Source organism: Trichechus manatus, unplaced genomic scaffold, assembly GCF_000243295.1.
Source record: "Trichechus manatus latirostris isolate Lorelei unplaced genomic scaffold, TriManLat1.0 scaffold00005, whole genome shotgun sequence".
NCBI classification, from domain to species: Eukaryota; Metazoa; Chordata; class Mammalia; order Sirenia; family Trichechidae; genus Trichechus; species Trichechus manatus.
This window is the reverse complement of record NW_004443941.1, coordinates 19,700,956-19,728,365: the sequence shown is the minus strand read 5'-3', so window position 1 is coordinate 19,728,365 and position 27,410 is coordinate 19,700,956. Positions and strand designations below refer to the sequence as shown.

At 39.4% G+C, this 27,410-nt stretch overlaps 1 protein-coding gene across 2 annotated transcripts in view; it reads left to right on the top strand.

The window, feature by feature from the left end:
- MTA3 (metastasis associated 1 family member 3) overlaps positions 1-27,410 on the top strand; it is a 215,980-nt gene that overhangs the window by 164,431 nt on the left and 24,139 nt on the right. For both annotated transcript variants that reach the window (XM_023735570.1, XM_012556719.2), the window contains exons 8-10: positions 5,735-5,923; positions 20,748-20,822; positions 22,758-22,816. In XM_023735570.1, coding sequence (XP_023591338.1) covers positions 5,735-5,923; positions 20,748-20,822; positions 22,758-22,816 — 323 coding nt within the window. The remainder of the gene's footprint in view (positions 1-5,734; positions 5,924-20,747; positions 20,823-22,757; positions 22,817-27,410) is intronic.

Genomic DNA, 27,410 nt, shown 5'->3' with positions numbered 1-27,410 from the left:
TCTTCAGATTATAACAGGCTCACTGTGAATACTTCCACCTGCTCTCCCTCGCCTTGCACCTAGAAAGTACCCGTCCTTTAGAACTGGCTTTCTGGTTTTCCTTCTTTCTTTTTCTCCTGCCATCCTTCTCTACAGTTCTCCTTTGGGTTTCCTCGGCTACAGCTGATCCAAAATTGTGGTTACCTTAATAGAACTCTGGAAGTGTTTCTTGATAGCAGCCTAGAATCACAGCCAGGGAGTGAGAACCTGCAGTTCTGCTTACAGTAGGTTAGGAAGTGACAGCTAGGACAGTAGGGTCACCAGGACCTCTCATTCTCTGTTCCTTTCTTGTAAGAGTTATCAAAAGGTATGAGTACACCCAGGAACATGTTTTAGAGTGTCTTGTAGATTGAATGAATGCCAACTAAATTCGATGATGGATAAGGGATTTTGTTTCAAGTACTATGCATTGAAGCAAAAATTGAGAGTGGATGGCATGCTTTCATATATAAAAATTCTTCGCCTTTATCATGGTTTGAGGTTTACTTATAAGAGTTTATATTCACCTTCTGCTTGGAAAAAGCATATGCTTGTTAATTTTTAAATAGATTTGATGATCTTAATGTAATTTGTGCTGGAGGCATACATTTAAATTTTTGTAGAATTCTAACTGAGCAAATCAGTAGTGACTATTAACATATATGTGAATCATCTGTTGCCACAATAATACGGGTTGCAAGTTGGATTCCCCAGGAAGCAGATTCTGAGGTGGTGAATTGCATGCAAGAAATTTGTTAGGGAGTACTCTTCAGAGAAACACTTACGGAAGAGAAGGGAGAGAGGCAGGACTGGACAGAGGGAGAAGATGGATGAAGGCCTCTGCTGACCCCATGGGAAGCTTTGAAGCCGAGGTAGCCTTTACACTACTCCTGCGTCACTGGATACACGCTGCCCCAGGAAGGGGCATGACCTTGCGCAATGAGATTTTCTTAAATTGAAACAATTCCAAAGAGGACCTGCAGCTGAGGGTTGTCCGCTTATAGCAGTTCTGGCAGCTGCGTGAGTAAGTTCTTTATTCCCAAATGGAGAAACTCAGTATCCATTACGCTGCCCAAAATTTCAGTGGTTATACCAACAAGCACTATTTTCTCACACATGCATGTGGATTGTCCACGATTCTGCTGAACTGGACTGGGCTGACCAAACCACCAGTTAGATTCAGATCTGTTCCATGTATTTCTCATCCTTCTTGGACCAAAGTTAGTAGCACAAGAGGGCAAGCCCAAATGCACAAGCACATTTCAGAGCTCTACTCATGTTGCGTATCTTAACATTTTTTTGTCCAAACAAGTCATGTGGCCAAGCCCAACATGGCGTGAAACGATACTCCTTTGGAAGTCTAGGGGAGGGAGTGAATATTTGCTGAACAATAACCTACCTGGTATGATCCTGCTTAATGAACAAAAGACGAGATGCCACTGCCAAGATTTCCTTGTCAGTCTTTCTCCTAAAATACTTCTGTTTGTCGTCTCCATCTGTTATGAATGAGATGAAATGTGACAACACCTTCACCACTATTTGGCAGAGAGAACAGCTTGTGCTGGGTTCTTCTGATTTTTAAAATTTAGATTTGAATGGATCTTCCAGTGCGTATCTGTATCTCTATTGAAAAGATCAATTATGCAAAGTATTTATCTGGAGGGAAGACTTTCAGTCTTTTTGTGCTCAGTTTTTAAATTCTTTTTCTTATTTTAAATTGAGGTACACATAAAGTATACAATAAACCAGAAACTTAGGTGCACAGCTTATAGATTTTTACACATGTATACATCCAGGTAACCACCACCCAGATCTAGATGGAGAACATCACCAGCCTCCCACAATGTTCCCCTCATGCTCCTTTCGGGTCACTGACATCTCCCATTCTGACTTGTCTCACCATCGATTAGTTTTTCCTTTTCTCAAACTACGTATAAATGGAATCATTCAGTATATTCTTTTATGTCTTAATTCTTTGCGTGTTTGTTATCTTACTGATAAATAAACCACCAGTCATTGATTTTATGTGAAACTCCCATGTCTTTTCTTAGCTTATTTCCATAAATCTTCACTGGATGTTTTAGGTTAAGGCTAGAATAATATAAAAGATCATTCAAAAGCTGTGTGTGTTGTCAGAAAGATAGGGTCAATATGGACTTCAAATAATAGGATCCTCTGGTTTCCTTTGTGAAGTTGGTCATTGATTGCAACAGTTATTCGCTAGTGAATCCTCGGTGTACATGCCTGGTGTACATGCCTAGTGTGCAGTAAGGGTAAGGGTGCTCTCTGCCCTGACTTATCAGCACTGCACTCTTCTCTGCCCTGTGGTATAGATGTAGGTTTTGGAGAACCATAGTGGCACAGTGGTTAAGTGCTCAGCGGCTAACTGAAAGGTCAGCAATTTGAACCCACCAGCAGCTCCCCGGGAGGACGACGTGGTAGTCTGCTGCCATAAAGATGACAGCCTTACAAGCCCTATGGAGCCGTTCTACTCTGTCCTGTAGGGTCATCACGAGTCAGAATCGACTCGAACGCAGCAGGTTAGGTTTTTTTTTTTTTGGCCAGCTATAACTCTGACTCATTCTTTCCCACTTGTGAGAGCACCGGAACTCCTTCAAAATCACATGCTGCTGCAGTGTTAGTGACACAAACACACTTAAAGAACCAAAAACCAGTTGTCATTAAGTTATCTCCAACTCACAGTCCCCCCGTGTGTCGGACTAGAACTGTGCTCCATAGGGTTTTCAATGGCTAATTTTTCAGAAGATCACCAGGCTTTTCTTCCAAGATGCCTCTGGGTGAACTCAAACTTTCAACCTTTCATTTATCACCAAGTGTGTTAACCATTTATACCAGTTGCTGTCAAGTCAATTCTAACTCATGGTGACTCGTGTTTCAGAGCAGAACTGTGTTCCATCGAATTTTCAATGGCTAATTTTTCAGTAGACTGTCAGGCCTTTCTTTGGAGGCACCCCTGGGTGGACTTGAACTGGCAGCCTTTCTGTTAGCCACCTAGGGTGTTAACCATTTGTATGACCCAGGAACTCTTCCTTAAAGAACAGAACCTTGAAAACAATCTATATAATTCCTTGAGATTTTGGTCATAATCACTTGTAAGCGTTAAGATATTTGATTATTTGTAGCCTAATTAGACAACAGCTTATCATCAATTTTTAAAGTACCTTTATAAGATAAGCAATTTCATTATCTACCATGGATCAAAATATGAAAAATCCATTCATGCTTTGAGTAGATGGTATAATATCAGCTGAGAAAAACTTAATTTTGTGACTTTTGGTTTCAGATACCTGTTAATTATAACAATTACTCTTAACTTTTAAGAATTTTCAGCATTACAGTTTGTATAGTTTGTATAATTACATAACTGTAAAATTTGTTTTATTATTGATTTTGAATATCATCTTTTAGTTTTATTATCCATTTCAAATTTAGGAAGTTTTAAATAATTTTATGTCAATATATTACTAACTGAAACGAACAACAAAAGAAAACCAACTGTTGCCTTCTAGTTGATTCCAACTCATGGTGACCCCATATGTTACAGAGTCAAACTGAGCTCCAAACTGAGCTCCATAGGGTTTTCCTGGTTGTAATCTTTACAAACGCAGGTTGGTAGACCTTTCTCTCGAGGTGCAGCTGTGGGGGTTCACACCGCTGACCTTTTGGTTAGTAGTTGAGCACAGACTATTTGCACCACCTTTAACTGAAGGAACTCCTAAATGCTATTGAAATGCCTTTTCATTTTCATAGACCAGTTATCCAGAAACAATAATTATTTAGTTTCATAGGTAATGTAAAAGTCAGTGTACATTATAGCTGAGCTTCCAAGTCTGTCTAGAGAGACGATTAGCCAGAGGAGTGGAGTTTAGTTGATTCTGAAATTTGCAGAGTGGAAGCAGACAATCAAGATCAACTCTAACATTATTGCAGCTCTTGCTGCAGAAAGGTGAGAAGACATTCACTTGAAAATTGAAGTTATTACTCTGGAGTTGGAACACACACAGTGAAAGATCACACATGGTCAGTGGAGTAGTCAGTTGTGAATCTAAGTAGGAAATTGATAATAAAAGCCCTGTTTGCTTTTGTTTTGTGAATCCAGTGATTTAAGTGAGCTGTCCCCCTAGTTAAAGCAATTACTGTGTCCAAACATGTCTGCATGTCCTAAATCTAGCATTTAGCTCTATCAACAAGTTCATATCCTACACCCTTAATGTCTTAATGTATCACAGTGTAAATATATATTCATAATGCATACTTTTGCTAACAGTTTTTCTCTTAAATAGATTTTAGTTGATATTTCGGCTTACGTTATACTCTGATGCCTGTAGGAAACTTTCCACAGCCTCCTACCAGATGTTTAGGTATCATTTAAAAGCTAACTTTTAAAGAGGCCTGTTGAGACATAGGATCCCTGGCGGCGCAGTGGTTAAAGTGATCAACTGCTAACTGAAAAGTCAGCGGTTCGAAATCCCCATTGGCTCTGTGGGACAAGGATATGGCAGTCTGCTTCTATAGAGATTTACAGCCTTGGAAACCCTATGGGGTTGCTATGAGTCAGAATCAACTCAATGTCAGTGTGTGGTTTGGGTGGGTTGAGGCACAGAAATGAAGCTATCCACGTTTGTGAAATTTTTAATAAACAGCAGAAGAAACTTTGTGTAAAGGTTGTGAGATTTGACTTTCATATGTTTGAAAGATGGGGTGGGGGTGGAGGAGACAGAGCTAGTTCTCACTTGGGCAGGGCTTTGATCACTTTGCCAGCCAAACTCACAGGGCACCTACGTGCTTATCCCACAGCAGCAGAGCTGGTTTGCCTGTGATGCAATTTTCCTGCTATACATAAAAGTTGCATACATGTTATGAAACCTCTTTCTCTCCAGTAAAAAAAAAAAATCAAAGATTTAAAAAAAAAAAACTTTTGAGTTTTGGAATTATTCACTGCTTCTGATGGGGGAAAAAGATAGACCTCAGGTGCTTTTGCTAAAAAAAAAAAAGGTCCTAGTGTATCCTTCCCCCTTTCAAATTACTCTTCAAATCACTCGCTGTTGAAATGTACATGAAACTCACACCCTGCTTAGCTGTTCCAAGCAAGCCTGGTCACCAATCCTTGGTCTTTGAGATCTCAGCCAGATTACTAAAATATCTTTATTTTAACATTTATATATTTAATTTTGTTTTGTCTTGCCATCATTCTCAGCTGTAGTTTTTTTCTTTTTATCTCTTGTTCTTACCACATCCTTCTCTAAATCCAGTTGAGAATATTATTTTCCTCCCCCCTTGTTTATTAATCTACATATTTTTTCCTGGTTTATGAAGGGTGTGCCAGCCTTACACAATAGCTGAAGTGATTTTGGCATTTTTAACGATCAGGGTGGTGAAACTTACTGGGTTCCCAATTTTATACCTGAAGATCCTGAATCTCTTCATGGTTATATTAGGTTGCCTTAAGAAATGAATGCGTTTTATTAATACATACTTTAACAGATACAACTGAACATTTTCATAAAGCAATAAATTATATTTTAATCAATTATTAAATAATTAGTTTAACATTTTTCTTTTATTAATTAAATAAATACTATCTAAGTATATTATTGTTAATCATATGTTATACTATTACTTTCTATTCCGAAATAATCTAGCAAGTTTGCATTTCTGGCTGATCTTTTCTCTCCATTTTGTTTGTTCTCTTTAGTTCCATGCTATGGATACACTGTATAGACACAGCTATGATCTGAGCAGTGCAATTAGTGTCTTAGTACCACTTGGAGGTCCTGTTTTATGCAGAGATGAAATGGAAGAATGGTCAGCCTCTGAAGCTAGTTTATTTGAAGAGGCACTGGAAAAATATGGCAAAGACTTCAACGATATACGTCAAGACTTTGTAAGTAGAAAATTGTGAATAAAATAAAATGCTGGGTTGAAATTATTTTGTCTTAGAAATCTGGTAAACCTTAAAGTATTCATTTAACAAGCCTGTAATTGAGTGATTTTTATTTGCTCAACATAGAATGGAGGCCATTCTTTCAGAAGGAGAAGTTTTGTGCTAGAGAGTAATTGTGAGTAAGACCCAGTGTCAGGAGGCCCTGAGTTTTTGCTATAAACCTTGGGCAGTATGAATTTACCCTCTTCACCTCCCTCCAAGTTTTCTATTTGTAAAATAGGCAAAGCTCTTCTAACGATTTGCACTAAACATTCCTGATCTCCGATTTGGGGGCTTGTTATTTTGCTTTCAACCTTCAGTGTTTTTCTAGCTGTTTTATTAATTGGTGAGCCTGAATTTGGTGCAGACCTTTAATATGGAAACAACCTCAGTCAAGCAGAGTAGGAGAATTTGTCAAGGTTTTTGATATTTGACTCTTTAATGCTATGCGGTATCCTACTTAATTTTAAATAGTAGCTCAGTCTTGTCTAGTGTTATATACTTCCTTTTCTTTTTGTATTTATGGACTTGCTGTCTTTAGTGAAACTTACAATCTCGTTGAAATCAGGAAATTTCTGTTTTAAGAAGCCCAGAAATAGCTTTCTACAGCACCCATCCTTTTTATTAATAGGAAACTAGAGTCTTTATCGATTATCAAGTATTTGATGTGAGCTAATATCCTGCCTTTTATGCTCTTGCATCTTGTCTGCATTATTTCTGAAGCAGAATTATTACTTATGAATATGGGTTGATACATTAAATCCAAGGCATAGTAATTTAAGCTGTTAGTGTCACTGACATTTGTTCTTCTGACAAAACTTCACTCGTACCCATATTGTTAAATGTCATGATTTAAATTTATAGGTTGTGCAGCTGAGAATTTAAAATGTATTGTTGGTTGGCATTTAGCTTCAGATGGTCAGAATAACATAGCATTCCAATATTATTAATATGGCAGTTATTAATATATCTGTATAACTAAGTAGAAACTGCAAAACAAAATCCTCAAGAATGAAATTTGCAGGTCTGATAAAGAAGTAGTGTAACCGGACTCATCCAGGTCTGCTCGGTGGGGCTATAAGGCACGAAGCGAAGGAAGAAGCTTTATTTACTGGGCCAAGTAAAAGAGCCTTCTGGGACTCGTGTAACCAAGATGGCTTCTCCAACAGTAGCTCCAGGGTTTTATATGCTAAAAGTAAATTTGGTCTAGGGTCTTCAGGAACGCCTCAAGGTGGAGCCAGCTTGCTGATTGCTGTGTCCCGAAAAGGCGTTCCCGGGGCGGTGCGATCTTCTGCGCCTGCTCAGTCCGAGGGGGCCACAAAGATGGGGTTTTGCACACATCTAGAGCGTAGATGGGGGTGTGTTTTTCGGCCTCTGATGTCAGTAGGTCGTCCAAAGGACATGGTCGTAGGTACTGCGCATGTCAGGCCGGCCAGACCTGGTTCAAGACCGGGTTCACTGGTCTTAAGACCTCAGTCTCTTGTTTTTCTGGACTGAGCCGGAACAGGAAGTATACCTGAATAAGGAGAGAGCTTAAAGATAGAAAGTTACTTCCTGTATTACCTAATAAGGAGATAGTTTAAGCACAAGGGGTTCCTATATCATGGAAGATGGCAGGCCCAACACCTGTCTGTTCAAGATGGTGAGTGGACTGCCAGTCTCAGCAGAAGAAGAGAAACTAAAGGAAAGGTACTTTTCCCTGCAGTTAATGTGATATGCTCACTTTATGGTCTCTGTGTTTTATATTCTGAACTCAATTCAATTCAACGTGTTTATTGAGCATTGTAACTTGCCAGGCCCTCGGGTAGGCACTAGGCACACAAAAGGGATTGTGGTCCTTACTTCAGGGAACTAACCAATTTATAATCAAGATCAAGAGATTAAAAGATACCCAAATAAAACACAGTGTAATTTTGGCTGTCAGTGGTACGAGCAGGTGTTACAGAAATACTGGGAAGGGAACCATGAGTTGGACCAATCAAATCGGAAGAGGCTTCCGGAGGCATTTCAGCTAGGTCTCTGCTGGTGAAGGGAGAGAACAGCAGAAATAAAAGTATAATCTTAAAGTGTGAAACTGTCAGCATTCCTAGGTGCTTAAGACAGGACTAGGTGGTAACTCTGAACAGAAGATCGGTGCAGTATGCTTGGTCATAGGGAGATACAATGAGATACAATTATTGTTTGAAATGAGATACAGTGGTACAGTGAGATACAATTACTGTTTGAAAATGACTGTGACAGTAATAATGCTGTTAGATGGATTTATGTTAATTTCATGGTGTAACAAAATTCTCATAAATTTATGGTATAGTGTATATTAGTTTTGCTTCTTTTCTCCTCCAGCTTGTTTAAATAGAAAGCTTATGAAAACATTTAGTTCTGCAGGAGGCTGAAGAAGCAGACTGGGTTTCCAAGAATGACTCTGAAAGTAATACTTCAGAATTTGGCAGCCATGGATGCTACTGTCCCTGCTAGGGTCAGAAACCTAAGTGCTGAATTAGGAAGCTGCCCTTGTACCTCTAGCTCCAGAATGCATGGTCTCTACAGTAGTCCCCACCAGCATGGTGGTTTCAGTTCCAAATCCAAGTCTCTTACCTAATGGTGCAACCAAAATTATATTCAGAATCCTAGATGCAAGGGAGTCTGGGAGATGCAAATTTTAACTCTGCAGCCCCTGCCTCCTAGAAGGAGGTTAGGATGCTTGTTGATCCAGTCCACACTGGATTTATTGCATTTTGGAGACTAGAATTGGTCACCAGTGTAAAAAAATCTTAAACAATATAGTATATCAGGAGATTAACAGCCTGAAGAGTTTTGCATTCTTTGTAATTGTGGGTGTTTTTAAACTTATTACTGCCTCTCTCTGTTCCCCCCGTGTGTGTGCACATGTGCAGACACGTGTGCACACACACACTTATAAAAGTAATATGGGTATGTGTCACTTAACGTTCATGATACATTCTGTGACGTAGGACTGTTATGTGATTTGGACATTGTACGAACACATGTCCACTGGACATGGGGCACCCAGTGGCCCAGGGGCTGCTGTGCTGTGTGCAGCCTGGGCAGCACCTGCTGTGGACACCTCAGGTGAGCGCTTGGCCAGGTTCTACCCGGCCGTCTCTGCCTCCTCTGCCAAGCCAGCTGCAAGGAAGGCCAGCTGCCCTTGAAAGCCTGCCTGGGAAGGGGGCTGAGGGTGCCCGAGCCAGGATTGGGGCATCTGGGGCACATACCTTTCCATGGGTGCTCTATGGGACTACACTGGGTAAAACGTCAGGACTGGACCTGCAGATTCATGGGAGCCGAGGGGGACCAGGCTTGGGAGTTTGGGTCTGGGCCTCCATTGCTGTAGACTAGGTGGCTCCTGGGCTGCACACAGCAGCCGGACAGAAGTGGGGCTCCAACCCCAAGATGGAGGTCTGGCATCCTGGCACTGAGATGTCTGGGTGCAACACCCACGAAAGTTTATGCAGTCGGAACTTGCCCGAAAGGACGTTAAGTGATGCATACCAGTACATAAACCTAGTAGAAAACAGAAAGAAGGAAAAATATAAGAATTACGTACACCACCATCCCAGGTACATGTTGTTGTGGGGCACTGTACTGCTACAGAGATATTTTACATGAATTTTTAAAAACGTTGCATTTTAGAAATTAACAGGTAGTGTGTGCAACAAAAACTCTCCTGGGCCTCCTCCCATCCTTGAGCTTCACTTGAACGGAACAACTGTGTCATAATGTTAACTTTTAAAAGTTCTCTTTCACCCCACTACCCAGAAATAATCAGTTATCTACTTCCAGTCTCTGTTTTCCCACGTAAATATATATTATGAGTGTGTACATTTGAAAAATGAGTAGAAAGTACACAGTTAAATACAGACATTTTTATATTTGGTGCTTAGTAATTGCTTTATTTCTTAAGTTTACTTATTTTTAAAAAATTATACACAGTAAAATTCACTCATTTTGGTTTACAGTTCTGTGAGTTTTGACAAGTGCATGCATGTGTAACCACCACCACCACAATCAAAACACAGTATCGTTCCATCACTCTGCACCTCCCCACCCCAAGTCTTTACCTCAGCCCTAACTCCTGCAACCAATGATTTGTTCTCCTTCTGTAGCTTTGTCTTTTTCAGAACACTGTAGAAATGGAACCATACAGTATGTAGCCTTTTAATTCTGGCTTCTTTCATTTAGCATAATGCACTTAGGATCCATTAGTGTTGTTGCACTTACCAGTAGTGTGTTTGTTATTATTGTTGAGTAATTGTATGATATGAATGCACTGCAGTTGATTTATTCATTCATCTGTTGAAGAACATTTGAGTTATTTCCAGTTTTTGATGATTGTCAGCAAAGCTGCTATAAACATTCACGTCCTTGTTTTAGTATGAACCTAAGTTTTCATTCTTCTTGGGTATACTAACAGTGGGCTTGGTGGGTCTTATGGTAACTATATGTTTAAATTTATTAAAAAAAAAAAAAAAAACTGTCTGTGGTTGCTTTGTAATGTGTTGGTTTAGCTAGGCTGAACTACATTTCCCAGAGTTCCCTGTGCAGCATGTTTCCTGTTAGGGGACCACACGAGAGATTCTCGTGGGAGTTTGGACGGTGGAAGTAAAGCAGCAGCTGTTTTTCTGACTCACGGCAACTCCGTGTGTCAGAGTAGACCTGTGCTGCACAGGGTTTCAGTGACTGATTTTTAAGAAGTAGATTGCCAGGCCTTATCTTCGAGCCAGCTCAGCCATTATCTCTTCAAATATTTTTCTTCCCTGGTCTCTCTTCTCTCCTTGTAGGACCCCAGTTACCCATTTATTGCTTCATTTAATGTTGTCCCACAGTTCTTGCTCTATTTTTGCCCCCACTCATTTTTCTGTGTTTTAGCTTGTGTAAGTTGCGTTGCTGTATTTTCTAATGAAAGGAAACCTGGTGGCGCAATGGTTAAGCGCTGGGCTGCTAACCAAAATGTCGGCGGTTTGGACCCAGCCAGCGGCTCGGATGGAGAAAGACCTGGCGATATGCTCCCGTAAAGATTACAGCTTACAGCAACAACAACAAAAAATAAATTACCGAGAAAAAAAAGATTACAACCTAAAATCCTAAGGGGCAGCTGTACTCTGTAACATGGGATTGCTGTTAGTCAAAATCAGCTGGATGGCACCTAACAACATCTTCGAGTGGGCTAATTCTTTCCTCTGCTGTGTCCGATATACTGATAAGCTCATTAAAGGAATTCTTCAAGTATAATAGCATGTTTTTCATTTCTAGCGTTTCTATTCTATTCTTTATTATATTTTTCACATCCTGTTGAAGTTCCGCATCTGGTCATGCATGTTGTCCCATCTTTTAAACTAGATCCTTTGATATATTAATCATGCTTATTTTAAAATCTCTGATATTTTCAACATTCTGGCTATATTGATGTGTGAATCTGTTGACTTCTTTCTTTTTCTTTTCTTTAAATAAACTTTATTCTTTAAGGAGAGTTTCAGATTTATAGAAAAATTACCAAGATTGCAAACAGAGTTCCCAGTGTTTCCTGTTATTAACATATTACATTAGTATAGTGCATTTGTTATAATTAATGAAAAATAGTGATTTATTCTTGTTAACTAAAGTCCGTAATTTATTCAGGCCGCCTTTGTTGTTGTTAGTTGCGGTTGAGTTGATTCCGACTCACAGCAACCTTGCCAAGTCGAGTCGATTCCGACTCATAGCGGCCCTACGTACAACAGAACAAAACACTGCCCGGTCTTGCACCATCCTCACGATTGTTGGTAAGTTTGAGCCCATTGTTGCAGCCACTGTGTCAGTCCATCTTGTTGAGAGCCTTCTTCTTTTTCTCTGACCCTCTACTTTACCAAGATGATGTCTTTCTCCAGGAGCTGGTCCTTCGTGATAACATGTCCAAAGTATGTGAGACAAAGTCTCACCATCCTTGCCTCTAAGGAGCATTATGGCTGTACTTCTTTCCGAGACAGACTTGTTCATTCTGGCAGTCCATGGCATAATCAATATTCTTAGCCAGCACTATAACTCAAAGGCATCAGTTCTTTTTCAGTCTTCCTTATTTGTTGTCCAGCTTTTGCACGTATATGAGGCAATTGAAAACACCATGGCTTGGATCAGGCACACATTAGTCCATAAAGTGATATCTTTGCTTTTCTAACACTTTAAAGAGGTCTTTTGCAGCAGATTTACCCAATGCAGTACATCATTTGATTTTTTTTTTAATTTTATTTTTTTGTTGTTGTTAAGAATATATATATAGCAAAACATACACCAATTCAGTAGTTTCTACACGTACAATTTGACTGCTTTATTTCTTGACAATGGGACAGTTAAATTTTTGGGGTCTTGTGTGTTTCATATTTTCTGATTGAATGCGGAACATCTCATGTAAACAACAGTAGAGGCTGAATTAAGTAGTAGTTACACCCTGAAGTGGGCATGCCCTCTTCTTTTCAGGCCATTAGGGTAGTCAGTGGTTGTGCCAGGTTTGGGTTTTATTGTTGCTCTTGTTGCCTTCCGTGCACCACAGGCTTCCAGTTCCTAATTTGAAAATTAATTGGCTTAATGTGAGGCCTGGAATGCTGAAGGGTTTTGCCTGGTGCTTCTGCTCCCACCTTAGCTTTCAGTAGACCCTGCTCTGTAGTCATTTTCCTTGTTCTTGCCCTTCCCTCAGTGGTAAATGCTGTCGCTGGCTGCTCGGTGCAAGTTTCCTGGTGAGGGCACAGCTACACTCTTGGTGGTCCTGTTCCACTGGCTTAGGTAGGCTTTGTGTGTCTGTGTCTCAGGGGTGAGCTTTCTAGCATTCCTGCTTATCCGCCCTAACTCGTGGCCGCCAAACTCTTCCTTGTATTGGCTGGGGTACTTGGATGTGCTTGCGTTTCCTGCTCCTCCCCAGGGGGCAGATGGATTTTTCTTAATTGGGGAGTTTTATATCTCTCCCCCAGTAATCCTGATAGTGTAGTGGTTAAGAGCTATGGCTACTAACTAAAAGGTTGGCAGTTCAAAGCCACCAGGTGCTCCTTGGAAACCCTATGGGGCAGTTCTCCAGTGTTCTATAGGGTCGCTATGCATTGGAATCAACTCGACAGCGTTGGGTTTGGTTTTGATTTGGGATACCTCTCCCCCAGTGGCCACTGACTTTTACCTGGGATCTGGGGAGGGTGGGATAGGAGGATGTTTTCCAGTCCCTCCCCTGTGACAGATGGCTTTTGCTTTGTATGAGATAAAGACTTGGGAAGCTGGGGGTTTTCGTGCCTTGTCCCCAGTGGTAGCTGATTGCTATTTTGCCTACCCCCATCGCCACCAATGGACGCTTTCTCAGGCCTCCTGCCCTGCCCCGGTTCTTTCTGTTGAACACCTGATGGAGGCCAGTGGAAAAGGGTGTGTGGACTCCCTCTCTGCACTGCTTTAGCGGTACCTTGCAAAGTTTGATAAGTTGTGGTCTCATTTTTATTCACTTAAAAATATTTTCCATTTTTTGCATATCTTTTTTGATGCATGGATTTAGAAGTATGTTGCCTAAGTTCCACATATTTGAGGTATTTTTTCCCCCATATATCTTTTTATTATTGAATTCTAGTTTAATTCTGTTGTGATTTGAAAACATATTTTGTAAAAAAAAAAAACAAATTTTACATTTGTTGAGATTTGATTGATCATGACCCAGTATATGGGCTGTTTTGGTGAATTTTCTATTTGAGATTGAAAAGAATGAATATTTTGCTGTTAGGTAGAATGTTCTAGAAATGCTAGTTAGGTCAAGTTTACTGATAGTGTTGTTCAAGTCTTCTATAGCCTTACTAATTTTCTGTCTACTTGTTCTGTTAATGTTGAGAAAGGAGTATTAAGAATCTGCAACTCTAATTGTGAATTTTTCCTTTCTGTAGTATTAGTTTTTTATTTATGTTGAAACTCTGTTACTAATGTACATGCTACCTTTCATATAATTATTGATATGATTCAGTTTAAATCCACCATCTTACCATTAGTTTTCTATTTGTCCCATCTGTTCTTTGTTGTTTTTCCATTAAAAAAATTATTTTGAGTATTTATTATTCCATTGTATCTCCACTATTGACTTTTAGTCAGTAGTACTTCATTTGTTCAGTGGATTTTCCGGGGTTTACAATATGCATCTTTAACTTACCGTAGTCTGCCTTTAAGTAAACTAGCACTTCACATAGAATGTAAGAACCATATAAAAAATCAATGTTATTTTAAAGAGATTAAAGTAAGAAAAAAAATATTTTTACCCACATTTGATTACTAAGTTTTTATCATTTCTTCTCCACTTCATTCCTTTGTGTAGATTCAAATTTCCATCACCACCAACGGGGCTTTCTCAGGTCTCCAGCTCTGCCCCAGTTCTTTCTGGAGAGCCCTGATGGAGGTCTGTGATGAGTGCATGTGGTCTCCCCTTGTACCTAGAGCTCCCATGAATGCAGAACAGGAATCTTAGCCCATCTGTGACCTTTAATAATTTGGTAAATTTTTGGTTGTTTTCCTCTTACCTGCATTTATGGTGGCCACCTATTTTATCTGTGCTCTGCCAAAGTCAAAACAGTCCTGTGTTTCCTCTGAGTGACTTCTCATCTTTAGGGTTCAGTTCAGTTTATTGCCTTGTGGCCTTAGCTCTTTGATGGGCTCAAGGAAAATTATGATTCTGTAGATTATCTGGCTTTTTCTCACCTTTGGGGTGAGTGACATTCTCTTGTGGATTTCTACATCCTGAGCAGAAGCACAACCTGAAATATGCAAAGGAACCTGTAAAGTTCAAAGCACAAAGCGGCAAAGCCTTTCTTGTTTAGTGTAATTAAGTCCCTTGCCATGGAGACTCCTTTCAGTAGAGGGTAATTTGTAGCTACTGTATCATTTAGACTTTAGTTGCAGGTAATAGAGATTACATGAACTGTTTTAACAGAAAGAGATTTAATTTTGGAAATTGGGGGCTTAAAATCACTGGAAGGCTTGGAGAAGTAGGCTCTAGGTTGGGTGTCAGACAATTCTACATAAATGGCCCAGCAAGTAAACTCCTACCTCTGCCCCATAAGGAAACTGGGAAGCTGCGGGGATAGCTTCTGCTCCAGGATGGTACTACTACTATAATTACCATCTTGCCAGCTCTACTCCAGTAGAATGGATGCCTTGTGCACCATCCTCTCTGTCCCACTCTGAATTTAGGTCTTGTACACATACATCTGACTGGCAGAGATAAATCACAAGGGAGTCAGAGAAAATACAGTATTTGTCTTTCTAGCCTTTACAGCATAGGAAGGTGAATTAGAAGGAAGTTGAAAAGGATACTGAGCAATTCATGTACTATATCTGCCATAATTGGGAACAACGGAATCTACTTGAGTGAGCTAGTTTAAGCAGAAAGAAATTTATTACAGGGTGTTAGAAAGCTAACAAAGCCTCCAGCAGGGCCAGGGATCCAGGTTTAGATGCTTCACAACCAGGAGCAGTATAGCCAAGAGCAGTACCTGACCCTGCAATGGTGCCATTCTAGCAGAAACCGCACTACAACCTCTCCATGCCTGCCTGAAGATCTCATTTCCGTGCCACCTTGACTTAGCTCATCAACGCCACATATCTCAGATCTGTCCTTGGAATACTCCATTTCTTGTTGCCAATTTATATATTAGTTAAAATGCTTTTAATCACAGCCGAGAGAAACTCAGCCTAAACTAGTGTAAAATAAAGAGTAAATGTATTGGTTATATTAGTCAGGGTTCTTAGTTGGAAATGACATAATTAACTATATCTAATTTAAGGAGAAAACAATAATATAGTGTATTAGCTTCTCACAATCTCTGAGAAGGCCAGAGAACCATGCTTGGAGGCTACACTTCCAGGGACAGTGCAGCCAGCAAAAATTAATGTTGAAGCACTCTGAGGGACTATTGTAATGGAAACACCCATGCCCTCACTGCTTGCCAGCCTGTCTAGTCTCCCTGTGTACAGGCTCATCCTGATGTTGTTCACGTCTGTATCTAAATGTCATTCAGGTTTGTCAGCTTGACTAAACCTAGCCCACCCGTATGTCTACATCCTTGTTTAAGGATATCTGGGAAATGTATTCTAGAGCTTGTAGCCTATAGCACAGGAAGGAAAGAAGTTGGTTGGAATGGGTATACATTATCTGCTGCCATCTAATTCTTTAGCTACTGATCATTCATATTTACCTTCTGTACGTGCTTCCTTTCTATACTTCAACTTTTAAACAATAGCAGTTGTTTCTGAAACATTTGAAAACATGGTACCATTTCCCCCAAATGTTGGTAGGTGCGGTCAAGTTGGTTCTGACTTACAGCGAACCTGTGTACAACAAACCGAAACACCACCCAGTCCTGTGCCATCCTCACAAACATTGTTATGCTTGAGCCCATTGTTGGAGCCACTGTGTCAGTTCATCTCATTGAGGGTCTTCCTCTTTTTCGATGACCCTCTACTTTACCAAGCATGATGTCCTTCTCCGGGGACTGGTCCTTCCTGATACCATGTCCAAAGTACATGAAATGAAGTCTCGCCATCCTTGCTTCTAAGGAACATTCTGGCTGTACTCTTCCAAGACAGATTTGTTTGTTCTTCTGGAAGTCCATGATATATTCAGTATTCTTCGCCAACTGTAATTCAATGGTGTCAGTTCTTCCTTGGTCTTCCTTATTCATTGTCCAGCTTTCACATGCTTATGAAGTGATTGAAAACACCGTGGCTTGGGTCAGGCACACCTTAGTCCATAAAGTGACATCTTTGCTTTTTTTTTTTTAAACACTTTAAAGGGGTCTTTGCAGCAGATTTGCCTGATGCAGTACATCTTTTGATTTAACTGCTGCTTCCATGGGTGTTGATTGTGGGTCTAAGTAAAATGAAATCCTTTACAACTCCAGTGTTTTTCCATTTATCATAATGTTGCTTATTGGTCCAGTTGTGAGGATTTTTGTTTTATGTTGAGGTGTAATCCATACTGAAGGCTGTTGTCTTGGATCTTCATCGGTAAGTGCGTCAAGTCCTCTTCACTTTCCGCAGGCAAGGTTGTGTTATCTGCATGTTGCAGGTTGTTAATGAGTCTTCCTCCAATCCTGATGCCATGTTCTTCTTCATATAGTTCATCTTCTCGTATTATTTGCTCAGCATACAGATTGAATAAGTATGGTGAAAGGATACAACCATGACGCACACTTTTCCTGACTTTGAACCACGCAGTGTCCCCTTGCTCTGTTCCAACGACTGCCTCTTGGTCTAAATACAGGTTCCTTATGAGCACAATTAAGTGTTCTGGAATTCCCATTCTTTGCAGTGTTATCCATAGTTTGTTATGCTCCACACAGTTGAATGCCTTTGCGTAGTCAGTAAAACACAGGTAAACATCTTTCTGGTATCCTCTGCTTTCAGCCAGGATCCATCTGACATCAACAGTGATATCCCTGGTTCCATGTCCTCTTCTGAACCCAGCTTGAATTTCTGGTAGTTCCCTGTCGATGTACTACTGCAACTGCTTTTGATTGATCTTCAGCAAAATTTTACTTGTGTGTGATATTAATGATGTTGTTTGATAATTTCCGCATTCTGTGGGATCACAGCATACATCTCTGGGTGATGTTTATTCCTCTTCTGGTTCTTGTCATAACCCTGTTTTTATAGCTTGTGACTTGTGTAAGATTGTAACCTCCACACCAGTAGACCTTATGTAAAAACAAAAAGGAAACAGGTGGTCTTCCTTTCTCCATTTCTGAAATTCATCCTAAGACCTTGGTTGGCATTCAAAGCCGAATCCCTCCACTCTTCCCCTGCACTCAGTACTTTACGTGATCAGAGTTCTTTACCTGGTAAGGTGACCCAAGCCTAAACCTTCATCCCTGTATCAGAAGCAATGTTATGTGGGAGTAAGTTCCATGAATGGTATTATTAGCCACCACATGACAGGCAGAAAAGACAAATCCATATCTAAAATAAGTGTCTATTCAGTGAGAATGCACGCGGAGAATCTAATGTAACCGACTTGCTACCCAAAGTGTTGCCATGTCGGGGGCCCTGTGTTGTTGGCTCCTTGCAGATTGGACACTTGAAGAAATCGGATTTGGTGAGAGGACATTCATGTGGTGCTATCCATTTGTAACCTCTGTCTCCTTGCCTCTGTGTCTAGTTTATTGATGTCTCCTTTGAGCAGTCATTGGTGTAGCTAGGGAAAGAGGAGACTGATAGCATTAAGCAAGTCGTCTTGTCCACTTGATTAATGAGAAGCTCCTCTGTAGAGGCAGCTTTTGGGTGAATATGGAAACACAAATATCCTCACACTCAGGCCCATCCTGAGATGTCTATCCCACAAACTTCTTTCCTAAACCTCATTGTTGCCAGTCCTCCAGTCTGATTCTTTCCAAGTTCCTGACCATTGGGACAAGTAAATAACCACTGTCCATGGGTGGGTACGGATTAGTACTTCTGGCCCTCTCTCTTTCCACTCGAGAAGAAACCTACATGTGCAGTTTAATGCCTTGCCCTTTAAAAAGGATTACCCTTCTTCAACGTCCTTCAGGGCTTCTCCTGCATAGGGGTAAGGTCTGTGGGTGCTGCATAGGGTTTGTGCTCGGCTACTAACCTAAAGGTTGGTGGTTTGAACCCACCCACTAGCACTGCAGAAGAAAGGCCTGGTGATCTGCTTCCATGAAGACTACAGCCTAGAAAACACTATGGAACAGTTCTACTCAGTAACACATGTGGTCACCAAGAGTCGGAATCAACTTGATGATAATAGATACACTTCTGGCTAGTGCCAGTATATCATGCCAAGCTATCTGCCACATTCAGATTTTTTCTTCCTTAATTGACGTGTCATAGGAAACTCCCACGAAGCCGTAGTGAGACTTGAGGGAGAAATGATGCTGCATCAGGAGTAGACACAGTGTGGAGTATGAACCACCTGCTCATGTGACTCATGCCTCCAAAACCTACTCCTTCTCCTTAATAGGAGAGTGATGGTGCAGCTGATTAGGACTTTATGGATTAGGTAAAACCTGGTTTATGATGGGAAACTCAGGTTACATGGTCACTTGGTTTCCGTTTTTTCAATTTGTAGACCCAGTTGCACGCCAAGGACTATTTATCAAGAGAAGAATAGTTAGGAGATGTGGAGGTTTTAGTGTGCTTAAAAACCTGGGGGACTAGGCTGTCATTCCCCCGTGAGGACTTGCCATAGACTCCTTACAGCATCCCTCATACATTTTGAACTCCATTACATCTGTTGGATTCTAAGGGCTAAGTGGTAGTTGCCTTCTTTCACTTTTGGCTCATTGGACTTGAGAAAATGTATTTAACTGCAATCCAAATGCCAATGGCTGTGCTGATTTGGTCCTGGAGGAGACTACATTTCTGACTAGTGTTGGAGTTGCCACCCCATTAAGCTTAAAATAATTTCTATCCTTTACAATCCATCTCTTTGCTCTTCAGACCAAACAAGTGAGTTGGATGTAGAAGTGATAGGAACAGCATTAGTGTTGTGCATGTGGATTACAAGTGGACCCCTAATTGCATCAGAGTCTGGGAAACACACTTTTAACTCTGTTAACCCTCTGGTACATTAGGGCAAGCTGGATGGGAATCGACGGGAGTGCTGAGTCACCTATCTGTAAGATCTTATACAACAGCTAAAAATTGTGAGAGTTAAGAGTTATTTTCTTTAAAAGTTTGGTCTGCCCTAATTTGCATCTTGGATGACTAACAGATCCCTCTTTACTTGAGGGACATAATGAATACATTCTTTGATTATGGTTTTCATGGATAGGAGCTCATTTAGCCATTTTTTAATTTTTAGGGAAAACAGTAAAGGCAGCCTTCCTATTTTTATAATAGGAACTATACTAGGCGATGTTCTTTTTCAGAGATTTAGGCTTTTATTTTATTTAGAACAAAACAGGTCAAAATAGAGTAGTTTCATAAAGGATGAGGAATAGTACGCCAATGCCCAAATAAAACACAGTTGTAGCTGGAATCTTTGAAAGCTAAAGTAACTCAGGTTGTTAGCTGCTGTTGAGTTGACTCTGACTGATGGCAGCCTTATGTAGAGCAGAGTGCCATCCTCACGGTCACTAGCAAGTTCAAGTCCATCGTTTTGGCTATTGTGCCAATCTCTTGCACTGTTGATGTCCTTTTCACCAAACGTGGTATGTCCTCCTCTAGCAATTGATCCCTCCTGATGACATGTCCAAAGCAAGCCAGCCAGCCAGTGTTCTATTAATGGTCCATAGGTTTTCATTGGCTAATTTTTAGAAGTGGATTGCCAGGCTTTTCTTCCTAGCCTGTGTTAGTCTGGAAGCTCTGCTGAACCTGTCCACCATGGGGGACCCTGCTGGTATTTGAAATGCCAGTGGCATAACTTCCAGCATCATAGCAACACGCGAGCCACCACAGTACGACAAACTGGCAGACAGGCGATAAAACTCAGGCTGAAGCTATTTAAATATATCATGTCTAAAATTGTGCTGCAACTGCACCTGCCAGAACTCTTCTGTGAATTATCAGCCATAATGTTTATAATTTTTAACAAAATGTTAAGTGAGAAATGGAAGGTATTGTACTAGAGTCTCCAACTGAATATTGAATATAGCTTGTTTAGGGTACCCTTTGCTAATAATTAATTTCAGTTTTATTCAAAAATTTATTCTAAAATGAATCTTCCATATGGATATTTGCCTAATAATTTCAAAGAAGTGGTTTTAAAGGAAAGCAGTTTCTACAGTAGCGTGTTTTCATTTTCATGTTAAATATTTTTCAGCTCCCTTGGAAATCATTGACTAGCATCATTGAATATTATTACATGTGGAAAACTACTGACAGATATGTGCAGCAGGTAATTTTTTCATATCGCTACTAAATACTAGTATTAAAGTGAAATTTTTGTTTATATTTCAATATTTCTTAATATACTTAATTTTAAATGTTTTATTTGCTTTTATTTTTTCTAGACTATTTTAAACTACATTTCATATCTTTAGGATGTTTTAAAAATTTTAGTCATAAACGTTTTTTCCATAACTTCAGAATTTGTTCCAATAAATATTTTGGAAAAATGACAGTGAAAGATTCCCACTACAGAAGCATTATTTTCCTTGCATGTGACTGATGCTTCATCTCTGAGTGTAGCTGACAGGAATGACCTGAGATGTGATGCTGTCTCAAGCCTTTTGAACAAGTAATTTTTATTTTTATAAGGACTGAAAGTTTAGAGTAACACCATTAACTATATAGTTTGAGATATTTTAAGAGGCCTTCTGGAACCTTCTTAAGAGACATTTCTGTGGGTATATCCCCTAAGGCTTTGACCTTAACTGTCGTAGTTAATCTAGTTTGATGCGTTGGTACTGTGTGTATGATTTTTCTCCAAAATTATTTCTAAAAGCAAGGAATTTCTTCCCAAATGTCCCAAATTAAGGTAACACTCTCACTTTATTTTGAATAATATTACTTTTGGGGAAAGGTACATCTCCCTGAAATGACCTCAGTTAGTACTTGTTTTACATTCTTATGGTCTCATGTCAGAACTGGTAAGAGAAGGGGTAGATACACGTTGTTTTTCCAGGTGTGTGATTATACACTGGCAAGTGTTGGATACTGTAAAAATGCATTTTAAGGATCACGTTAAAAAGTGCCGTATGGAGTCATTATGTTGTTGAGGTCATGAATAGTAAACAGATGCCATGGCTTGTTGAAAAATTGCCAGTGTCAACATCATACATAATTCAAAGAAACACTGATTTCAGACAGTTTAGATAGACATAAAGACCATGTGCTCTAGGAACCTGTATTCTTCACATCAAAAAACCAGTTGCCTTTGAGTCGATTCTGACCCATGGTAACCCCATGTGTGTCAGAATAGAACTGTGCTGCATAGAGTTTTCACTGGCTGGTTTGTCAGAATTAGATCACCAGGCCTTTCTTCCGAGGTGCCTCTGGGCAGACTTGAACCTCCAACCTTTCAGTTAGTAGCCAAACACATTAACCTTTTGTAGCACCTAGAGACTAGATCAAATTAAAAGGGCTTTCTAAAGATGGTGGAGGTGGTAATATGAAGGATAGTTGAAAAGTGTTTGGATAAAACTACTTCCAAAACTATCAACTCCATCTCTAAAAGTTTCAGGTTGGCCCCTAAATGTTTTTGTTTTTCACTCACTGGGAAAGTAGAGGATTACCTTATATTCTAGTTTGTCTTTATGGTGTTTCCTTCCCTATTTGCAAATCCCTGGATTTGATCATACAATTTGTTTCCCTTTTCTTTCCCTGCGTTTGGCTCCTAACTGGTTCCAGTAAAATCGGATGTAAGTTCAGCCAGGTTTTCAAGTTTAGTACGTATCTCTCAACATTTGAGGAAACCGCTTATTTAATTCTGCTTAGAATGATTATTGTCTCTTTCTCATACATGGACTTTAGAAATAATCATCTCTGAACATTTTTCTGAAGGCAGTGTTTTTTGTTTTAATCCCAGAAAAGCAAGTAAGAAATAGAGTAGAAACTAAATTTGCAAAGCAAAAAGAGAGGAATGGCAAGTGGAGTTGTTCATTGCTTTCTTTATAAAATCTTTCTCAAAAATATTATTAATGCTTGGAGGTCTGTACCTCAGAATCTAGCGACTTTTGATGTCAGTTACTACAGTTTAAGAGTCTGTATGATAGAAAAATGGCGGTTTTGGAATTATTGTGCTTTAATTTCATGTTATTTTTCAAGATGACAAAGTGATAACAGTTATTAGGCATTGTTTGTATAATATTTTATCTGTCTTTTGCATTAGAAACGTCTAAAAGCAGCAGAAGCTGAGAGTAAACTGAAACAAGTCTACATCCCAACTTAGTAAGTAATGGAAATGTTTTTAAATATTTGTCGTGGTATGAATTCCATCAGTGCAAAATATGTCATTTGGTTCCATTTCAGCCGAATTTGTGAGTTTCTCTGTGTGTTACTTTCTTTCTCTACAGAGCTGAGACTTGCTTTCCATTACACTACTACAATGATTTTGTAGAAAGAAAAATCAGCTGGTGAGAGAACTCAAAGTAGACTAACATAAGGACTAGGGGAAGGATGCATGTACTGCACTTCCATCAAATCTGCCAGGGAAAGTGTCAGAAAACTTCCTGTGAAACTATGTATTAGCTGAAGTAAGCAGCTTCTGAAATGTCTACATTATGAAATGGATTTTGTTTGGGTAATGCACATTCCCGTTTTAAGATGTGTTTATTTAGTTGAGGGTTTTACATTGTTTTCTTTGGTTAAGAGTCAGGGGAAATTAATTAGGACCACACTTTATAAATGTTGGATAAATGCATAGGTTTGTTATTTCAGGTATCTAGCATTCTATCATTATTATTCTCTGTGTTTTCTTAACTTTTTATTTGGTTTGTTTAAAACTGAGTTATGCCCTTTTGTTGATGCCTTTAGAGTTTGACCTTTTTTTTTTTTTTTAAAGAATAAATTTTATTTATTTTGTTGTTGTCATTGTTACTGATGGAGGAGCCCTGGTGGCACAGCGGTTAAGAGCTCGGCTGCTAACCAAAAGGTTGACAGTTTGAATCCACCAGCTGCTCCTTGGCAACCCTCTGGAGCATTTCTACTCTGTCCTGTAGGGTCGCTGGGAGTTGGAATCGACTTGATGGCAACAGGTTTTGGTAGTTGTTGAAAATGTGCACAACAAAACATACACCAATTCAGCAGTTTCTACCTGTACCATTTAGTGACATTGAATATATTCTTCAAGTTGTACAACCATTCTCACTCTTCTTTTATGAGTTATTCCTTCCCCATTAGCATAAATTCACTGCCCCCTAAGATTCCTATCTAATCTTTCGAGTTGCTGTTAACAGTTTGATCCTATATAGATTACTTCTTTTAAGAGCATAATGTTCAAGGCAGGTATTTTTTACTAGTTAAGCTAAACTATTGTTTATTTATAAGAAGACATCAGGGGATGTTTTTGGTTTAAAGTTTAAAGTTGTGACTGTTCATATTAATCTTTAATCTCAAGGCAAACGTGTGGTTTAATTTTTAAAATGAATGATTTACAGGGTCCATAACCTGTATTCAGTAGTTTTAGGGGTTTATCCAACCTTCATGGCTCTAAGAAGTCTGGATTCCATGAGAATTTTAAATTTTGTTCTGTATTTTCCCCCTTTTGATCAGGATTCTGCTATTGGATGTTTGATCAAAATGTTTAGTAATGGTAGCCAGGCACCATCTGGTCTCATGGCAGAGGAGACAGTTGTTCATGGAGGCAGTTAGCCGCACATTCCATTTCCTTATATTCTTGACTCTCCTTCTGTTACTCTAGGCAGATAGAGACCCACTGTTATGCCTTGGGTGGCCACTTGCCACTTGCAAGCTTTTAAGATCCCAGGCACTGTGCAACAAACTAGGAGGTAGAACAGAAGCACTAAACATATTACTAGGCCAATTAACTGGGATGCTCAATGAAACCATGACCCTAAACCTCCAAACCAAGGAACCAAATCCCATGAGGTTTTTGATGATTGTATATAAGCAGCCTCAGCAGCTACTTTTTTTTTTGTTATAAATGTATCTATCACACAGGTTTTGCCGATTCAACTTTTTATAGGTGTACAACTTATTGACAGCAATTGCAGTAACTGGCTGTGCAACCCTACCCTTAATCAATGCAATATTTCCATCACTGTTAACCACCCCTCTCCCCCTCCCTCCTGCCCTTGGTAACCACTGATAAACTTTGTTCTCTATACATTTGCCATTTCTTGTTTTTATGTAAGTGAGGTTGTATGGTATTTGTCCTTTTGTGATTGACTTATTTCACTCAGCATAATATCTTCCAGCTCCATCCATATTTTAGTATGTATCAAGAATTCATTTCTCCTACTGGCTGAGTAGTATTCTATTGTATGTGTGTGCCATATTTTGTTTATCCATTCATCTGTTTGATGGACGTTTAGATTGTTTCCACCTTTTGGCTATCATGAATAGTGCTGCAGTGAACATTGGTGTACCCGTCTCTGAGTCTCTGCTTTCAAGTCTCTTGGGTGTATACCTAAAAGTGGAATTGCTGGGTCATAAGGTAGTTCTAGTTTAGATTTTCGAGGAGCCGCCACACTGTTTTCCACAAGGGTTTGATCATTTGTTCTGGAAATCAGTAGTTCAGTGAGCACTATGTGTGTGTGTGTGTGTGTGTGTGTACACACATAGAATATGCTATCCTAGGTTGTTTCGGCAATTGAAATTTGTTACAAAGTTCTATGTCCTACTCCAAGATTATTCTCTTTTTGAGCTAAGTACAATTGTTTTATACTTAGTCTTTCAGTTACTGAATTTAGATATGTTATTTAATGCATGTTTTTACTTAGGAGGCCTCATGAACACTAAAGTGTGACTATTGTGACTGTTCATATTAATCTTTAATCTCAAGGCAAACATGTGTGGTTTAATTTTTAAAATGAATGATTTACAGGGTCCATAACCTTTATTCAAAGCTGTAATATCCTCTCTGCAGAATTGTTTCTAATTCTCTTTTTAATTTTTAAAATTTATTTGACAAATATCTGTTGAATGCCAACATCATCCAGAACATTGTGTTGGTTTCTGTGAGGGATAATAAATGAATGAAATATGAACCATGTCCTCCTCAAAAGGCATAAAGATCTGTAATAAGCGTAATACATATAGAAAGAATGATGTGTACATCCTTTTTTTTGTCTCGTTTCACCCGTCCCCAACTCTGGAAGCTGTTTTATCCTGCCCTCTGGAATTCATGTTCACTTATGAAAATATATCCCCTTTGTATTCAGTGTTTTCTCTAACAAACCTTGCTGTTGTCTCACATTGCTTCCATTACTAGCTTCTTAAGAGCTGACCCTTTTTTGTGTATAGCCATAGTCCACTGAGCCTAAAGCTAAGGCAGATGGCCTCCTTGCTCCTCCTCACAGCTCAGATATATTAGCCACTAGCCACATGTGGCCAGTTAAATTTATATTTTGATTAATTAAAATTAAATAAAATTTAGTTAATCATTCTAATTTTTTATAAATTATGTATTTTATTCAACTAATTTATAACAGTGCCCTTCACCCCGTAACGTACTGTTGTGATTCACGGGTCTTAGATTTTCCAAAGCAAGCATACCAGCTTTGTTATACTTCACAATGCTGCCACCATCAAAGGGAACGTATGCAGTTAACCAGTTTTGACCAAGTAACTCAGATAATTGTTTCCATTATGCTTTACATTGACATTGGATTCTTCATCTAAGTCAGGCGTCAGCAAACTACAGTCTCTGAGCCAAATCTAACCCACCACGTGTTTTTGTAAATAAAGTTTTATTGAAAAAGAACTATTCATTTATATATTGTCCGTGTCTGCTTTGGAAACCCTCGTGGTGTAGTAGTTAAGAGCTGCAGCGGCAACCCCATAGGGCAGTTGTACTCCTGTTCTATAGGGTCGCTATGAGTCAGAATGGATTTGATGGCAACGGGTTTGGTTTTTGGTTTTGGTGCCTGCTTTCATTCTACAACAGCAGAATTGGGTGATTGCAACAGAAATTATTTTACCCACAAGGACTAAAATATTTATTATCTGGCCTTTTACAGAAAAAGTTTGCCAGCGCCTGATTTAAGTGAATAAGTTTTGGAGCTTAAGACAGAATTTTTTTTTTTTCCATTGTAATTCAGATGAAGGTTTACAGAACAAACTAGTTTCTCATTTAACAGGACACATGTTGTTTTATGACAGTGGTTAACAACCCCATGACATGTCAACACTTCTCGACCTTGGATTCCCTGTTACCAGCTTTCCTGTCCCCTCCTGCCTTCTAGTCCCTGTCCCTGGGCTGTTGTGCCCCATTAATCTCGTTTTATTTTATGGGGCTGTCTAATCTTTGACTGAAGGGTGAGCCTCGGGAGTGACTTCCATCACTGTTAACCACCTCTTTCCCCCTCCCTCCTGCCCTTGGTAACCACTAATAAACTTTGTTCTCTATACATTTGCCATTTCTTGTCTTTTTATGTAAGTGAGGTTGTACAATATTTGTCCTTTTATGATTGACTTATTTCACTCAGCATAATTGTCTTCCAGCTCTATCCATATTTTAGTGTGTATCAAGACTTCATTTCTCCTACTGGCTGAGTAGTATTCCATTGTATGTGTGTACCAGATTTTGTTTATCCATTCATCTGTTGATGAGCATTTAGATTGTTTCCACCTTTTGGCTATCATGAATAGTGCTACAGTGAGCTAAAAGGGTGTCCAGGGGCCAAACTACTCTCCGGGTTTCTCCAGTCTCTGTCAGGCCAGTAGGTCTGGTCTTTTTTTTTTTTTTTAATGTTCTTTTTATTTTATTTTTTTTTATTGTACTTCAGGTGAAGGCTTACAGAACAAATAGTTCCTCATGAAACAGTAGTACACATATTGCTTTATGACATTGGTTAACAAC